The following is a 17,673-nucleotide window of genomic DNA, read 5'->3' as shown; positions in this document are numbered from 1 at the left end:
AAAAGGAACAAGCAAGTGAGTGTATGAGTATGTATGTAACAATATGTGAGTGATGAATCTAGAGTTATACTCATATTTATAGTATAGGACACATATAAACACAGTGGATCCAGGTGTAAACGTGGGTAAGTCAAATGTGAGAATGAATTTAAGTGGAAGTGTGCACATGCATACATGTGACATGTGTATATTTATGTGTATGTATGTAAAAGTGGGTTAAATGTAACCTATAAAATTTTTTCCACACAAACAAAAGTCAAAATCATAACAAGGAAGTAATACAACTAAATCAAATATCCATACATATATAAATATATGTGTAAAAGCACTTCATTAAGATATCAAAATCACATAAAACACATACTCCTCTAAGTTAGCACAATACCCCCACAATCTCCAACTAAAAATAAAGGACGTAAGAACAGGACGCCAACATCAGCCACAAAAAGTCCTGTAACTGAGGAAGTAAAATAAAAAGACTGCATAAAATGTTCAGTACAAGCACATCTTTGGGATAATACCTGCACAGATGCAACTATAAGGAATGGTAACATGGCCATGGGCATGCGCAAAATGTTCAAGAGGGTGAGAGACGTGAAAATCTTGTCGGCAGTCAGGATGTGCGTTGGGTCAGTCATGACATAGGTTGTGAACATTACAAATGTCACCTGGAAGTGGGGTTGAGAATTATGCAGACAATAGGGATGAGAAAATAACTTTCTTCAGAGAAAGTTAAATGACATTAAGAAAGTACTCTTGTTGGTAGAAATATATATCATAAACTATATACACTATATCTCCTCTGTTAAGCCAGATCCTCTTTTCTGGAAAGAAAGCCTAATATCTAATTATAATTCAATCTCTATTATGATCTAGTCTATACTAAAGAAAAGTAAAATAGAATAATATATGGGAAAAAGGAAGTAAAGAACATTAGACTATAAAAATATCATTGACAATAATAATGACAATATTACAGTAATAATGAGAAAAATAAAATCAGTGATAGACATATATAATAATAAATGAACCTAAAACTACACATTCAGTGTGCAATTTGTAATAACTATTAAAAAAAGGGGGAGGGGGAATACAATTTTTTCTTTTACCCATTCTCTTCTCTTGGCTGATTTCCTCTAATGAAACTGTCCTTGTGTTTAAAAGTAGTAAGGACAGTTTGAAAATAATTACTTCTTATGTAAATGCCAGATTGTAGCACTACAGTAATCTAAATACCTACCCAAATTATTCAACAGTGATAATATCCTCATGATAATGTGTCACTTATATCAGATTAGGCTAACATTCATAAATATTACCCAAAATATAAAGTAAACAGATCAAATACCTCAATGTCCATATCTGTATACTATAGACTATTTAAATGACATCTTTTACATCAACACCTACCAGGAAAGGCGTGCAGGTCCAAATGAAGGAAGTACCTGCATTGAGGTAAGCCGATTTCTTCAGCACTTTAATCTCCAAGTTGCGAACTCCTAGGACTTGCTCCTCAAAGGAGGGTTCCCATGCATACAGCTTCAAAACCTGAAACAAGATACATTCCATCATACCCTCATGATGAGGTAAGAAATTTTCTGAGATAATGATGGAAATAGCTAAAACTGACCATCAACTAAAATCATGAATCTCACACCTCACTTAAATGACATAGTGCATACATCTCTGTAGCAATCTGATAACAAAATGGGGGGAAAAATATATATGACTTTACTCTAAAATCACCTACTGCATTACAGACAATGGTACATAAAGTGTAGCTCTAAACAAACAAGCAAGATTTCATACAAACCTTAATGCCATTCAAGATTTCATTCATAAGCTTCACTCGCTGGTCCTTGTTCTTCATCTGACTGATCTGGAACTGCTTGGTCTTATTAGCAATAAAACCATTCACAGGGATCAACACTATCATAACAGCCAGGCCAGCAAGTACAGATGGTCCTAAAGGAGATAAAGTTCTATTATTCTCACCATTCCATTCTGCTAAATTTCCAATACAATACATCTATAATATCAGAAATTATACTATCATCACAGCTATAAACAATATCAGTTAAGAAGCCATGTTAAGCATCTAGTAATAGTGAAATGATGAAATGTTTATATGATTTTCAACCTCTCCACTTCCTAAACAAAACACCATTCAGTGTGCTTTATTCTATATCACCCAAAGAACCAAGTCCTTGATTGATATAAAGTTTCCTTGATCAATAAACAGTGTGTCCTTCTTTCCTGCCTTAATGAATGTTAAATTCCCTTACCTAGAAGACCCCACAGGAAATAAAGTGCCAAAGCAATTTGCAGTGGTGCAGACCACAGCATGTTGATGTATGAAGTTAGATCCATGAATCGCTGGGCATCAACAGACATTAAATTGACTATCTCTCCAACAGTAGACTCTTTTCTTGCAGAGCTGGAAATGCGCAGGGCCTGAAATGAATCATACATATTAGCTTTACAAAATTAAACTCCCATATTAATGTGTGACTTTTTTTCTAGATATAAAGTGATTTCTTTATACTTTTACATTTTTCCTTTACCTTTCTGTATACTGCAGAAATTACACCTGTTCTGATTCTTAAACCAGCTAAGAACATTTTCATGAAATACTGTCCAAGCACAAGAGATTGGATCTGTGCACACACAATCATGAGTACAGCATACATGTACCCCTTCCATACTGGTTCATCTTCAGATTCTGTGAAGGTGATCAAGGCACTGAAAATAAAAGTGAAATTGAAAATGGGAGCATATCCAATGAAAATATATTTAGTCCATCAAAACCATGAATAATTATCTTATCCCACTGGTGCTGAGTCCATGTATTGTCCACTGATTGATTGATTGATTTTTTTTTTTTTTTTTTTTTTTTTTTTTTTTTTTTTTTTTTTTTTTGGGGGGGGGGGGTTTACATTTAGATGGCTTACCAAGTTTTTAATCACCATGGATTCAGCTACTTGACCACTTTTCAGGGGGAAAAAATCTTAATACTATTATTATACTATAGTTATTATCAGTAATAATGATGATCCAGTTGTACATTTCTTATATCATATCAGATTTGACAAAACTCTCCAGAAACTAACCTGAGGATTTGTGGACTTACAAACTGCAAACAGTCATGGAATAACTTCAATGTTGCTCCAAAAAGGAATGTAGGACCAAAAGTGCGTATCATAGTGGGAAGGATGGAAACATATTCCTTCTTGTCTTTTCCTACTCCTTTTAACTCCACCTCAGTAGAGTTGTTGGTAGATGCCCATGCCTCTCTCTCAGCTTTCCTATACCAAAGAAGATTTATTTTTCAATTCCACAACGTTTCTACGCTAATAAATACCTCTATGTCCTGTATCATGAATAACAAAGGGTTTATAAGAAAAAAGGGCACAGACCATGGAATAATTAGTTATATTACTAAAGACAGACTGTCCAATACCAGTTCCAATTCATTATAAACTAGTTAGTTTGAGCCAAGCCCACAAACATATGAACAACATTCCTTACTTTTCTTTTTTCGCAACTGACTTCCTCCAGTTCTTGTTCCACCTTTTCACAATGGTGCGAGATGCATTTTCATAGGTAAGACTCCAAAGGTCTTTCATCTCTAAAGGTCTTCTGTAGCCTTTCCAAATCAAGGCATCCATCCAGGCAAACAAGATTCGATTGAAGAAAGAGGCACCAACTTCTGGACAAGGTTTCTGCATTGAGAAAAATACACATCTGATAATGAAAAGCCATATCTTCCACACTGGTAATATCATATAATTTCTACAAAAATCAGTTAATACCTCTATATTTACATATGTAAGATAAGACCAACATGTCAAAAGAAAATTTCATTATGTTGAGAAATATAAGTAATTTTAGGGAACTCTACAAAGGTATCCAACCACCCCTACAACATTCCTTACCTCGCCTCTATCGAAATCCACATACTCAGGTGTAGCATCCCCAAAGCAATTGAGGACCAACATTACAACAATAAGTGGGAAGTACACCATGTAAGTCACAAATCTGAACACAACTACATCATCTTTATTTTCCTGGAAAGAGAAAAATATAATCATGAAGAATACTAGTATCTGGTAATCTAGAAAGGCTTATTTATAGAAGGACTAAGTTGTTCACAGGTCAGTGAAGTGTTCCAAAAGTAAAAGCAGTAATGATGAGAATAATAAACATTCATCTTCACTGACAAAAAACTGTTACAAAACACTCAAGCTTTGCTGTTCTTTGCTTGTAATCTAATTTTATTGTTGAACTGTTTTATGTAACAAGTAATTTTACTGTTGATACTTAATGGGAAAGCAATAAATACAGACTGTTAGCTATCAGCATCCTAAAATCAAATCAAATAATTAAAAATTATTACAGTATTACAGAAAATATGTATGCTATTTGCAATTCCCATCATCGTTTTTCCTTTCTCTGTCAATTCCCAGCTTCAAACATCATAATTCTTTGATCATTTTTAAAATACCACTTTTGATCAATCAATCAAAATGATACATAGGTTACACATACTCACCTCACTTAAGATATTGAGGAAGTATGTGCGGTACTCTGGAATACCACATATAACCAGAAGTAGCCAGAACATGAAGATTACGCCTGAGCTTTGTATCCCTCGTTTCTTCTCCATCAGGATAAAAACCACTTGAAGTAGCTGTAGGTTTATATCAATTATACTATTAGATTCAAAGATAGTTGTAAAAAAAAACATTTGTTTGCCAAGAAAGGCTTCAGCACCACAGGTTAATTTCTCACAACTTACTAGCACCATTTCCCACCCCCTAACATCTGATATATCCTGCTATGCATACATCAATTTTAAAAACCCAAGTTTTTTTTCTTCATATTCAATATTGACTGCACTTCATTATACAAGTTAAAACTTACTATTGTAAAGAAAATTATTGCTGGAGCAGCATAGTCCACACCATAAACTTCTCCTTCATTTGCATTTCTATAAACAGCATGGAAAAAATCTACGCACTGAACAGTCATTAAGAGTGTTGACCCAATCTGTAAATGAAAGTATAAAGGGTGGGTTAAAAAATGCATATGTTCACATTACCATAACAATATATATATATATATATATATATATATATATATATATATATATATATATATATATAATATATATATATATATATACTAGGGATATATGAAGGCAATAAAAAATAATAATCATTAGCAACAAAAAATAGCAATACAAAGTAAAAAAAATATCACCAAAAAACACCAGTAGAAAAATGTAAAAATGGATATACAAACCAGTTTACAGATATTGAGCCATGACCAAGGTACAAGCCTATCTGGGCTGCTTTTTATATAGAAGATTTCCATGGGAGTAAAGACCCATAGGAAGAAGCAGGGCACCCACACCAACACTGTGCGCTCGAAACATGGTGTGAAGTCAGGGTTGTACGTGTACCATGTGACATTGGCATCCTGAAAGACAAAATAAAAAAGATTATACATCACATATGCTAGAACATGTGTGAAGATCTTCTGTGTATCTTGAAGGTATAGTATGCAGATTTACTGGACAAAAATATTATAAACAAGCCCTCTTCTTGGTAAATCATGGAAATAAATATTTCCCAGACATATTAAAATATATAAACATGGGCTCATGATATAGAAATATATTCAACATTAATGGTGAAGCCTGTATGCAATGTTTATGTGTAATGCAAGAGGTAGCATCTTTAAGAGCATTTAAAGTAGCATGATTTTACTTACACTTAAACTTACATTTGCCCTTACACAGATACACACATACTGCCATACACTCTCACCCACTCTCATACATTCACACACTCATACACACACTCTCTCACACTCATACACTTCCATACACTCACACACTCTCTACACTAACATCCTCTTACACTAACACACTCTTACACTAACATGCACTCTTACACTCTCAAACACACACTTATATTCTCATACACTCTTTCACACTCTCATAAACTCATACACTTCCATACAAACTCACACCCTCATACAGTCTCACACACCCTCATACAGTCTCACACACCCTAATACAGTCTCACACACCCTCATACCCTCTCACACACTCTCACACCCTCTCAACACTCTCACACTCTCTCACACTCTCTCACACACTCTCACATACACCCTCTCACACACTCTCACATACACCCTCTCACACACTCTCACATACACCCTCTCACACACTCTCATACCCTCTCACACCCTCTCACACCCTCTCACACCCTCTCATACCCTCTCATACCCTCTCACACCCTCTCACACCCTCTCATACACTCTCACACCCTCTCATACACTCTCACACCCTCTCATACACTCTCACACCCCTCTCATACCCTCTCACACCCTCTCATACACTCTCACACCCTCTCATACACTCTCACACCCTCTCATACACTCTCACCCTCTACACCCTCTCATACACTCTCACACCCTCTCATACACTCACCTCCAACATCCCCCTCTCATACACTCTCACACCCTCATACACTCTCACACCCTCTCATACACTCTCACACCCTCTCATACACTCTCACACCCTCTCATACACTCTCACACCCTCTCATACACTCTCACACCCTCTCATACACTCTCACACCCTCTCAACACTCTCACACTTCTCATACAATCTACACTCTCTATACACTCCACACTCTCTCATACATCTCACACTCATCTATACACTACACCTCATCATAACTTCTCATACACTCTCACACTCATCTCATAACATCTAACTCTTCAACACTCTCACACATCTCATAATCAACGCTAATACTATCTCAACTTATACACTCAAGAACTTTCACTTTACATCATAAGTACAATAAGCTAAAAAAACCAACACTGTATGAATATCAGTGAATAATTAAAACAAATAATAAATCAAGATCTGATTATCTACAATGTAATACCATCCAAACTGTACATCAATCTTAAAAATACCAAACAATTAATACAAGAGATAAACGAGAATGACATCATATCACTGTAAGATAGCACTAACAAAACTCAGATATGGGCAGATAAGTGAAGGATAGAACACTACACCATCAGGTTAACACATGAGAATCTCAAGAAACAATGACGAAAATGTAATTTAAATTCAGAATGTATGCTTTTCAACTAATCTGAAAGTTTATAATCTGTAATCATAAGTCTGCACAAATAACAAAAAGAACCTTTTTATAAACCTTTTTATTACAAAATACATACAAGGGTCAATGCCTAAGAGATAGAATACATTTTTTTGACTTTACTGAAAGCAGACACTACAAAAAATGAAAAACAGAGAAGCAATTTTAATATGCTATGTGTAACATTAACAAATAATCATCATATTCCTGAAAAGTATGACATTCTAAACCTAGGATCAAAGCCATTTCTAAACTTCATAATTCTCTTACACTCTCTGAAAATTAGGCACTTCAATCTTGGTTTTCAAACCTCCATAGAAAAAAATATCAAAGACAAAACAGTAGGAAAAAAATAAAATCTACAAGAAACTAACACTAAAATTCTATAAAGTACACTGACATGCTCTCTATGCCCTTTTACAGCAGGTGAAATTATGATTAAAATTATTTCAATTTCAAACAGCAGGAATTATTTGTTATGAAAATAAACAGCTGTTTTATGACCAGTGGACCAATCACAATCATTCTTAATTTGTCTAAAAATAGTTGAATACAAGAAGATATAAGTGGAATTTTACAAAAGATTGACACAGACTTCTTTTAGCCTTTAAGAGCAATTAGTTGTTTCAATCAGGAAAAAGATAGTTTCTCAAAGTGAAAAGAGTAAAAACATTCAATTCATGAGCTAGCAGTCACATGAAACATATAGCCTATCAAAAAATTTATCATACTATCTGTAAATGAAACCGATAATCTACAAGCCAAGATCATAAACAAATTCAGTCAGTTTAAATAACAGTTAATGATGCAGTTAAAGTCAAACCCTGTCTGAATTAGTTAATGATACAAGAGGACAACACATTAAGATCATAGAATACAGAAGAGTAAGTAACACTAGTAAACTAATTTCCATAATACTATAAGGGAAGCAGCTCAAACCATAAGTTTTTGGTGTTTCTACATAGCAGAATAATATTTTTGAAGTAGGAAGTAAAGACAGAAATATTTCAAAAGTATATAAAATGGCTAGAAATGAGCCTTCATATATATAAGGCATTTGGATTTCTTATGAACAGTAGTTTATGCTTTGTGGGGCAAATACACTCTTAATTGCTCCTGGAGATAAACAGCCTGTTTAGCCAGGCCTTTAATTCAAAAGTATCTTTAAGATTCAAGCCCATGAGAATCTGTTTTTGTCCCAGAAGATCAAAATATACTGCAAAATATATAGATTAGCTAGTATTACTGAAATAAATACAAGATTTACAAAATGTATGGTATCAGCCATGATGTTCTAAAGACAACAAAGTTGGCAAATACAGGAAAAAAATCAGACTACCTTTTAATCAAACAGATACTAAAAGGATGCAACCCAAAACATGTGCATAAAAGATTCCATAGAAGCTTGAAAGAAAGATCATAAAATCAAAGAGAGAATATGAAGAGAAAAATCACCTTTAACAATTTACTAATGTTCTCTGGTATGATATCAAATTATCTTCAAAATGTGTGCAACTTAAGATATTCCAAAACAATTGCTACAAAAAATTGTGGATTGAGCACTACAGCTATACTGTCTGAAACATTAAACATAGTCTAATACAAATATTGTAATCTCATCAGTAATAATAATTTAGGGGGTCTAATACAATTTATGCCTACATAGTAAATTCTACAAAAAGTGCAAAAATCAAAATTATGATTTACAACCACAAATGATATTTTGCACTAAATGGGTTTGCATCCCTCCTAATTCTGATCCAGATTTTATGCTCTAAGAGTTCTGAGGCATAATCATGTAAACTGTAAAATTTTAGCTGCAGGATAATCTGCCACAAATGCTCTATAACAATATGTAAGAACCACTGCAACAGCCAGGACAATTGTTCATTCTGGATATACTGTGTTAATTGAAAATTACTCTTGGCCACCTTCACTTTATCAAAGAAGCTTTTTCAAGCATATCGTGGAAGCTGCATCAATTTTGCCACAAAACACAACCAAAACGAATACTATAACCACTTTAACAAATAGGATAATCATCCACTAACATGAACCTATGAGGCAAACAAGGTGCTATGCACATACACCCAGACACACACACACATATGTAAGCAGAAGTACCTGCTTGTGCCCTCTCACCCACACACTTGCACTTGCATCTTTGCATTACGAGTTCCACAAGAGGTGTACCATAACGTATTGATTTACATGTCTCAGTATTTCAGTTCAGGGTCTGAATCCCCATTCCTGGTGAAGAAAACTGGATGGATGACAACTGACAGCATTCGTTCTTGCCATTAAAGGCCAATTGCTGTAGATGTTACAGCAATTATTACATTCCTTTTGCTGTTACATTTCTGGGGTTTTCGTAGCATGCTCAGAAAATAAAATGAATACTCGAACACAACAAAGATTAGATTGGTTAATAGTTTAACATTAAATTGCCAGGAAGGTTTACAGTTCTCTCTTGCCAGAAAATATACTACCTGTCTGATAAGAGTATCTGGGACCATTCTAATGATGTAAAATGACATCCCATCTTGAGCTTTAACTTAGCTTTAAAAAATTAACTGACTTGGTAACTTTACTTACCTCTCCTACACCCATGTAGAGCAGGACAATTTGGGGAAGTGTGTTAGCCCCGACAATACGAATGACATAACCATCACATCATTAAAAATATTGGTTTGAGGGGTGGGTGACATGAACATGCATTCCTGAGAAAATATGGCTGAGGGCCAAGGTGATAGGAACTCGCCGTCATGAGAATTTCAGCTGAAGGATGAATTGACTGTAATGACTCGCCATGAGTGCACAGAGAAGTGTGATTAGGGCATTCAGGAAAGGACTTTTGCATTATTTCCATCCATAAACAAGTGTGGAATAAGCCTTCCATTAGCCACAACTGGAAGAGCACCTGCTTCATGGGGGGCACTATTTCCATGCTCAGGGTTTTATTCCTGCCCTCCATGATTGGTGGGGCACATAGTATTACAGAAAATAGAATATAACAAAAAAAAATTTAATTACACAAATAACAAAACGTTACTTGTAATTATTAATACGTTGATTATGGACTACCTAGAAAGACAATATGGATCTGTGCAAGGAAAACAACCTATTGCTATCTGTATAAAGTAAATCAAATGACAACTATAGACATTGGCAAATGGCAAAAAAGCTAAAAACACTTATGCAGAAAAAGAGAAAATAACATTGCAAAGGGGAGGCATGGAGTTTGTCACTGCACATGAGTGTTCGTGTGTCCACAGCCTACAAGCCACACACCTATCAGAATAAGCCTAACGCCTGTACTTAGGGCCACATGCAGGCAGTGAAGCACCCAGATCCAAGGAGTTGATAGGCATTATTGACTAACAAGTGAGTGATTGGTTTAGAAATGCTTTCTTTAGAGTTTGTGTAATGTGTCTCCCTCCCAACATGGTGTAGTCAAAAATCTGTATATCACATGATAATGTACTTAAGAATAAGAGACTGCTATTCCTTAGGCCTTCAATGGTGTGAAATTATTCCGGAAACTGGTGTAATTCCTCCCACAGTATGGCAATTCAAAGAGGGAATAGGGGAATGGATGCAACCTCTCAAAGTAGGGAGGTTACACAGATTCACAAATTCAATACTCCCTCCCTTTGGGATGGGAAGTACAAACTTATCCTACCCTTACTGCAAGAGAGTTAAAGGAAGATATCCCCTGTTGGTAGGAGAGGCCCCTAACCTGTGAAGATACTTCCCTCCCTTTTTGTCCTTAAAAGCCACAAAGAGCAATGATTCACATCAGTTTGCCACACAATGTCACATCTCTGAAGCCCTAAGCAGAAGTATTCTCTTACTATGTTATAGTACAATGCACAGTTTTGAAAAGCAGGTCTAGACCTGTTACTGACATATCAATTTATCACAGTTATTAAAACACTACCCTAACTCCTTTGCTCCATCTGAGTGTAGGGGAGATGTAAAAAGTTCCAAGTAATCAACTTCTCTTGATTGATATATTCAGCTGCGATACAGACAGGTAGTGTATGTAACCAAGGTTTACTGACCACTGATATCAAAAAAAGAGCCGAGGGCATCTGTTGAAACTTAGTTCCATATATTTGGACCAGTAATTTACAGTTACTTTGTGCTCATTGGTTTTAGGTACCTAAATACTGATCTGGTGTTTAGGAGTTCAAGCCTCTCTGGTGATTAGGGTCCCAACTATGTCTTGTGAACAGGGGGATGTAGCAATTGGCTTGTAGGTCCAGGCTATGCATCTTCTAATGTCTGCACATTTTCTAACTATTTATCATTACTTTGTGCAGGTTACTCTTCACATCTGATAATGTTGTTTATGAGTTCTTTATGACAATTACATAAGTTTTCATTATTACTATGTAGTCTTCTTCTGAGAAATCATCAAAGTACATCACTGTGGCTAAATCAGAAAGTCCTTTTAATTATTTATTTTTTTAAATAGTAATCTCTTTCAAAAGGCCTACATGGCAAAAGAGAAAATAACTTTATACCCAAAAGACCACAAACTATCAGATATAAAACATGAAATCTGCTTAAGGTAAAAATCAAGCTAAAATTGATTATCATTCCATGGATCTACAAATCAAATGATATTGTGGCCTACACCATACCCCAGTGACTTTCAGCATATAGCAAGATAGCGTTTGCAGACCTCCCCTGGTGAGTTATTATGAAATAACATACCATCAAACCCTCTACCTTGCCAGAATATATGTATGCGAAAGTTGATGGCCTTTACTAATGAATAGAAATGAAGACCATATTTAATACAGCCTGATTCTGGTTTATTACCCTTCCACTAAGTAAATAATGTGGAAATACAACCTCTGAATGGCAATGGCATTATTGCCAGGTGTCTAGACTATTTTAAGTATGAAACTGTAACTAGATTTCCCCTTAGTGAAATCATTATGTAAAAATGATACATGTTGCACAACTTTGGTATCAACTTGTGAATGAAATAGGCAAATCTTTACAGTACAGAAGCAATCCCCAGACAACATACTAAGTTGCCATGACTGGGTGTTACTGCCCAAGAGGGTTGATGGACAGCCCTACCCCCCCACACACTAAGAAACAGCCTTCACATCAGTATGCAAGGAAAGATAGAGCTGAAACTCGGAAGCACCCAAATTCTTAGGCACTGAAGAGTGCTTTATACAAAGTTCTTCCTTTATTTGTGGCATTACTGTTCCTGTCTACAGGCAAGTTTTTGTCCTCTATAAAAATATCATCTTCAATTTGCCCAAGCTTAGTGCATCCATAAAATAGCCAAGGTAAATCTAGATTCCATAAATCTTACCATCATACTATAATTACAATGAAACCAGCAAAGTTCTGACATAATATATCTTTTGCATAAGTTTGGATTGCATGAATATGAAGCTGTTATTTATTAAGATATCTCAGGAAACCTCCAATTTTAATTACAAAGATGGTTTGTAAGCACTTGTGTTGAAAGACATGCAATATATATTTTTACAAGTTGAGGACTCAACTAATAACTACACTGATAACTACATATAAGCAACAGTTTATATCTATAAAACTTAATCTGAAAATGCACAATAGTTTGTGTGACTGGCAATCAAACAAACACGTCTACGTCTGAAAAATAGAAATTATATATAATTTTGAAAAGTAAAAAAAAAAAACGAGCTTTGTTTGTCCACTCTATATACAACCTGTTACTTTGGAAAACTTTGAATTCTTCACCAACTTTGTTACAAAACAGCACACAAACTTCTTTCTTACAAAAGAGTTCCACCAAACGTATACTCTTCTCCTCTATATGAAACGTACCCAGAATTTAGACCCGCAAAATTCATCCAGTGCAACTCCCTCTTCCATTTTCCAGCAAGTTAATTCTACACGTCCACACTTCACGCCCGCTGCCCCGCGACTACCCCGGTCCTCGTTCCAACGGTGACGTCTTCTAACCTTCCAACACCGTCATCATGATGTCACAAACGAAGCTCCGCCCACCAGTCTGGAACACGTGCAGGTCCGCTATACTTCATTTTTTCACTTTGATTGAAAGGTTATTGCTATTATAATTTTTAGTTGAATTCTTCTTTGTATGGGTCTGTGTGTGTGGATTTATAAAGAGCTTTCAATTGTGTTATTTCCAATGCGCTTGGTAAGGTGTTTATTCTGAGACGATTGGTACATACGAGAGTATTCGATTAAATATTTATGCAAGATATATACTTAGTATACGGACTAAATACCAGTCATTTGAGGGAAATGGATAACTCAAATCTTGTCATAACATCTGCTCCTCCATATGGCAGAGTCTAATACTTACCTTGATTCCAACCACCCACCATTTTGAAACACATGCATGACCACTATATCTATTGACAATTTATACATTTTTTGGTTGTTGAATTTTTATTTTGATAGGTATGTGTTTGTGTGTGTGTGTGTATGTGTGTGTGTATGTGTGTGTGTGTGTGCGCGTGCGTGCGTGCGTGCGTGCGTGCGCGCGTGTGTGTGCTACTGAATTAAAAGGGAAGCCAAAGAATGTATATATACATTTTCACGCGTTCCTGTTTATGTGTAGATACTGAAATATAGAAAGGCAGGCACAAATAAAAACGTCTCAGTAAACCGACAATTAAATAGGTAAAGAGCAAAAGACAAACATGTGGGATAATCCAGCTGGATAATCCAGCTTATAAATACGTGCGTATTTGTGGATGTGCATCCATGCTTTCACGAGACAATTTGAAATGTTTTTTGTTGGTAGGTTTCCAGTCATTTACATATAAGCAGGTATTCGAATAGTAATCATAATCTTGAATTTACATAGAAATTTCTTCCCTTGCTTAGAAGAATGTATAGATATTACTCAACTCTGCAGTAGTTTTACAACCTCAACAAATGGCATTCATCCGTTATACAATCATCCCCGGAAGTGGGCTGGCTCCCATATATAACAAACTTTTGTACCCATGCAGTCTAATGAATATTAATGGCTTTGTTTCAGCCAACAAGAATGTTAAATTCTATTTCATCAGTATTCCATACATGTACTGTACAGTGGGTGTCACGAAGAGAAGACATGTGATACGATGATGATGAACATGCCTTGGAACAAGGAAGTAAGTACACGTAGTGATGGTACAATGTCTGGAAAAGTATTATTGATCTAATCAAAAAGTTCTGTGGTTATTGGACATTTTAAAAGTCAATAATCAGGATCATTCAGTCATGAAAACCATTTATTCCGAGACCGTTATTTCTTTTTTGTACAAGAAATACTGTAGTGCGACAAAACACATACATAGAGTAATATACTAATGGCATTTATGTCATGAAATAAAATCATGACGCCTGGCTACGTCACAAGATCGGTGACGCAATCGAACTTTGGAACGTAAACATAAACAATGGCTGTGCAACTTCTAATTCTCTCGGTTATTTCGTGAACACTTACTTTTTCTTCTTTTAGTGTAAAAAAATTGACATGTCATGTATACGAAATATTCTTGTTGTTGTTCACTTATCTTTTGTCGGTCTTTTCTAAAAAAAATCGTATAATTCAAAGCATAGATGTTAATTCCAAAGATGTATAGGTGCACATTACAAACATGGACAAGCAGCAGAAGAATGCCTCTTTGCTTGAAATCGATGATAATATCATAAGAAAACAACTACTTTTAGAGGTAGGTAAACACAGAGTTGTAAGAAATTAGAGCCAGAAAATATGGATAGTGAAACACTTTTGTCACGTTATACTAGACTGAATGAAGGTACTAGAATAGACATGGTTAAATCATGAATGGATTAAAATGTCAAAATTTATATCTTTGTACTATAAACCTTTGGAACTGGATTGCCATGGCGTATATACCATGTCCTTTGAGATTTTAGTTTATAAATTGTGTTTACACATAGATGGCTTCACAAGTACTTTTTCACTAAGGCGTTGATTACTTCGGGAAGTTTGTTTTACTTTTTAATGCTATTTATATTTTGATAGCATTAAAGTAATCTTAACATCAATAGTATTAATGAAAGTATGTCGGTTTTAGCAGGATTAGAATAAAATTACATTTCCTCATTCAAGAAATAGGGAAATCAGGTTATGTCATGTTTGGCTACTAATGCTGCATTCAGACCTCCTGGTCTTGCTTGTTCAGCCAACTTGTCTAGGCCAGCAGGACAACGAGGCTGCATTTGGAGCCCTTTGAGGCATTCAAAATCTCAATGCGACCAGCTTGAAAGCAGACATTCACTATTCTGTTATACCATTGTCTATATTTTACACACTACATATATAACTTGCTTCTCTGATGCATAAATAACTTATCTGCTAATACCAAACATTAAAATAAGCTTTGATAACAACAATAAAGGCTCTTATAATTACCTACCATTATCTAGTGATTGCCTGCAACTGTCACTATTTACATACAAATGCTATTGTGACATCATTCCGGCCGGGCCATAAGTGAAAGGCCCGGGCGAAGCCAGAACTTCGCAAATCTCAAGCAAGCAAATGTGACATCATCTTGGCCTGCTCAGCCAGCTGTAACAGTGGGTGAGATGGACAAGATGAACAACTTGTCCCAGATGCTAAAGTAGGGGTTCCAAATAGTCAAAACATATTTTCCATCTTGTCCAACTTGTTAGTAGAGGAGTTCCAAATGCAGCATAATTGACTCTTGATGGCTGAATGCTTATGGAGCCATCTGTGTGGAAATAAAGGCACAGAAAACTACTGGGGACAGTACCTGAGTACAAAGGGTTAATGAGAGAAAATTATTCAACAGCGAAATATGATATTCAGTAAATGTTTAAAAGAGTTTTATTCTGGTAATTATCATTAGCAGTAGCAGCAGTCACTACAGCCTCTGTTCTGTGGCCTTTAGTGAAATCCAATAAACTTCCTCTATATATATTCTGACAAGATAGAAGTTCAGTAGTTCCTTATTTGATGATAAATTAAGAAGCAGAGATACGTTTTATTTTTCAAGAACTTATGTAGTTGACTTGTTTAGGACTCCTTTAGGAGAATGATTATTTTCATAATATAAGAGATGTATGTAACTGGTTTTGAATATATCTTCATTGTGTATTTCTGACGAAGATATATTCAAAACCGGTTAAATACATCTCGTTTTGGGAAAATATTCACTCTCATTCATACCTGCATTCTACGTTTGTCGCTATGAATATGATTCATAGTTGACTCTGGTCAGCTGTGACTTTTATGATAGACAGCGTAAGGAATTAAGAAACAATGACATCTTAAGACATTTTTCTTATGGAACATTTCTTTTGTGAATTGTAAAAAAAAAAAAAAAAAAAAAAAAATTGATATGGAGATATGATACTTGCAGCAGCTCTTTTGACCTTCACAATTTACAAATGCACTTTTGTTTTGATTGATGTGCATTTGTGCAGAAAAGAGCATGGACTGGAAGAAGTTATTCCTGTGTATTCAGTTTGTCTACAGACAGAAACCAGTGGAGACTCATAAACTGAGAGGTTTCAAGGATGGTTTTATGTTGCTTATTGTTATTTTTACTGTTTTTGATTCAGTATTAGATTATCACTAACAATACATCCTGGAGGTTTTCATAAAAGAGGAAGCAGTTTAAGCTCAATCCTGCCAGAATAATGTTGGAGAATGTTTGTTAACCTTAACACCACAGCACCAGGTGTGAAGGAACCATAGTCACTGTACATAGAGCATCCTATGTCAATTTAAAACCAGTAACAAAATCACATGGTTAACATTTTTATATTACATTTGCATAAATCAAGTGCATTTTATACTATTTGTCAAAAAAATCCCATGAGTTCCTGTTGGGCAGGGAGAATGGGAATGTTGCTTTGGAAATAAAGGGTTTGCACAGAAAATTAACACAATCAAATTACATCAGAGTTCATAGAATATTCTGAAATTTGTCAGTAAAATTCCTATTGTCATAAAAAAATGTAAACATTTGGTAGTGGGTCAAGCTTATATGAACACCTGGTTCTTTATGTACACTATATTGACATTTACAAAGTTACACAGCCATGCCTTAGTTGGCTGTAATTTTAACACTGAACAAATTAGCATGAAAAAGTACAATAAATGCAGTGCGGATTGTCTTTCCTTCTGCTGATGTCCATGCCCACAGACTGGTAGAATCCTCCCTAATAAAGCTGCTGCCTAATTTCAACTTGAACAGCAGCTTTTCTCCTGCTGATAGTCTCAACGTGTGCCACATTCTCCGCCTTCTCCCTTATGCTGGCCACCCAGTGCGTAGTCCGCCTGATCCTCCGACCTGATGTGACGTCCCTCTGCTTCTGTTAATCTGTCCTCACCTGCCCCATGTTACCACGTTGCCTCTCCGCTCTCTCTTTTATACCCCCTCCTCTCCCTTTCCTCTTCAGACCTGAGGATGGAATCCAGGTGGATTTCGAAACTGTAGTCTCATTTTCAATA

The 17,673-nt window shown here is 35.5% G+C and overlaps 2 protein-coding genes across 2 annotated transcripts in view; one reads left to right on the top strand and one right to left on the bottom strand.

Annotated features, from left to right (window-relative positions):
- The window catches only part of LOC119599180 (multidrug resistance-associated protein 1-like), a 46,938-nt gene extending 33,792 nt beyond the window's left edge, over positions 1-13,146 (bottom strand). Inside the window, exons 1-12 of the mRNA XM_037948927.1 lie at positions 13,029-13,146; positions 5,305-5,481; positions 4,924-5,049; positions 4,553-4,690; positions 3,936-4,067; positions 3,529-3,722; positions 3,111-3,305; positions 2,565-2,742; positions 2,286-2,454; positions 1,814-1,965; positions 1,411-1,548; positions 522-668 (exon numbers count right to left, since the gene is read on the bottom strand). Of these exons, the coding sequence (XP_037804855.1) occupies positions 522-668; positions 1,411-1,548; positions 1,814-1,965; positions 2,286-2,454; positions 2,565-2,742; positions 3,111-3,305; positions 3,529-3,722; positions 3,936-4,067; positions 4,553-4,690; positions 4,924-5,049; positions 5,305-5,481; positions 13,029-13,076 (1,794 nt within the window). The 5' untranslated portion in view covers positions 13,077-13,146. The remainder of the gene's footprint in view (positions 1-521; positions 669-1,410; positions 1,549-1,813; positions 1,966-2,285; positions 2,455-2,564; positions 2,743-3,110; positions 3,306-3,528; positions 3,723-3,935; positions 4,068-4,552; positions 4,691-4,923; positions 5,050-5,304; positions 5,482-13,028) is intronic.
- A 1,613-nt stretch (positions 13,147-14,759) lies between these two features.
- Positions 14,760-17,673, top strand: part of LOC119599349 (PIH1 domain-containing protein 1-like) — a gene marked incomplete in the record, with an annotated part of 38,626 nt that continues 35,712 nt past the window's right edge. Inside the window, 1 exon segment of the mRNA XM_037949105.1 lies at positions 14,760-14,896. Coding sequence (XP_037805033.1) covers positions 14,822-14,896 — 75 coding nt within the window.

The sequence above is a fragment of the Penaeus monodon genome, chromosome 42, assembly GCF_015228065.2.
Source record: "Penaeus monodon isolate SGIC_2016 chromosome 42, NSTDA_Pmon_1, whole genome shotgun sequence".
NCBI lineage: Eukaryota > Metazoa > Arthropoda > Malacostraca > Decapoda > Penaeidae > Penaeus > Penaeus monodon.
The sequence above is the reverse complement of the archived record's forward strand: the minus strand, read 5'-3'. Positions and strand labels throughout refer to the sequence as shown.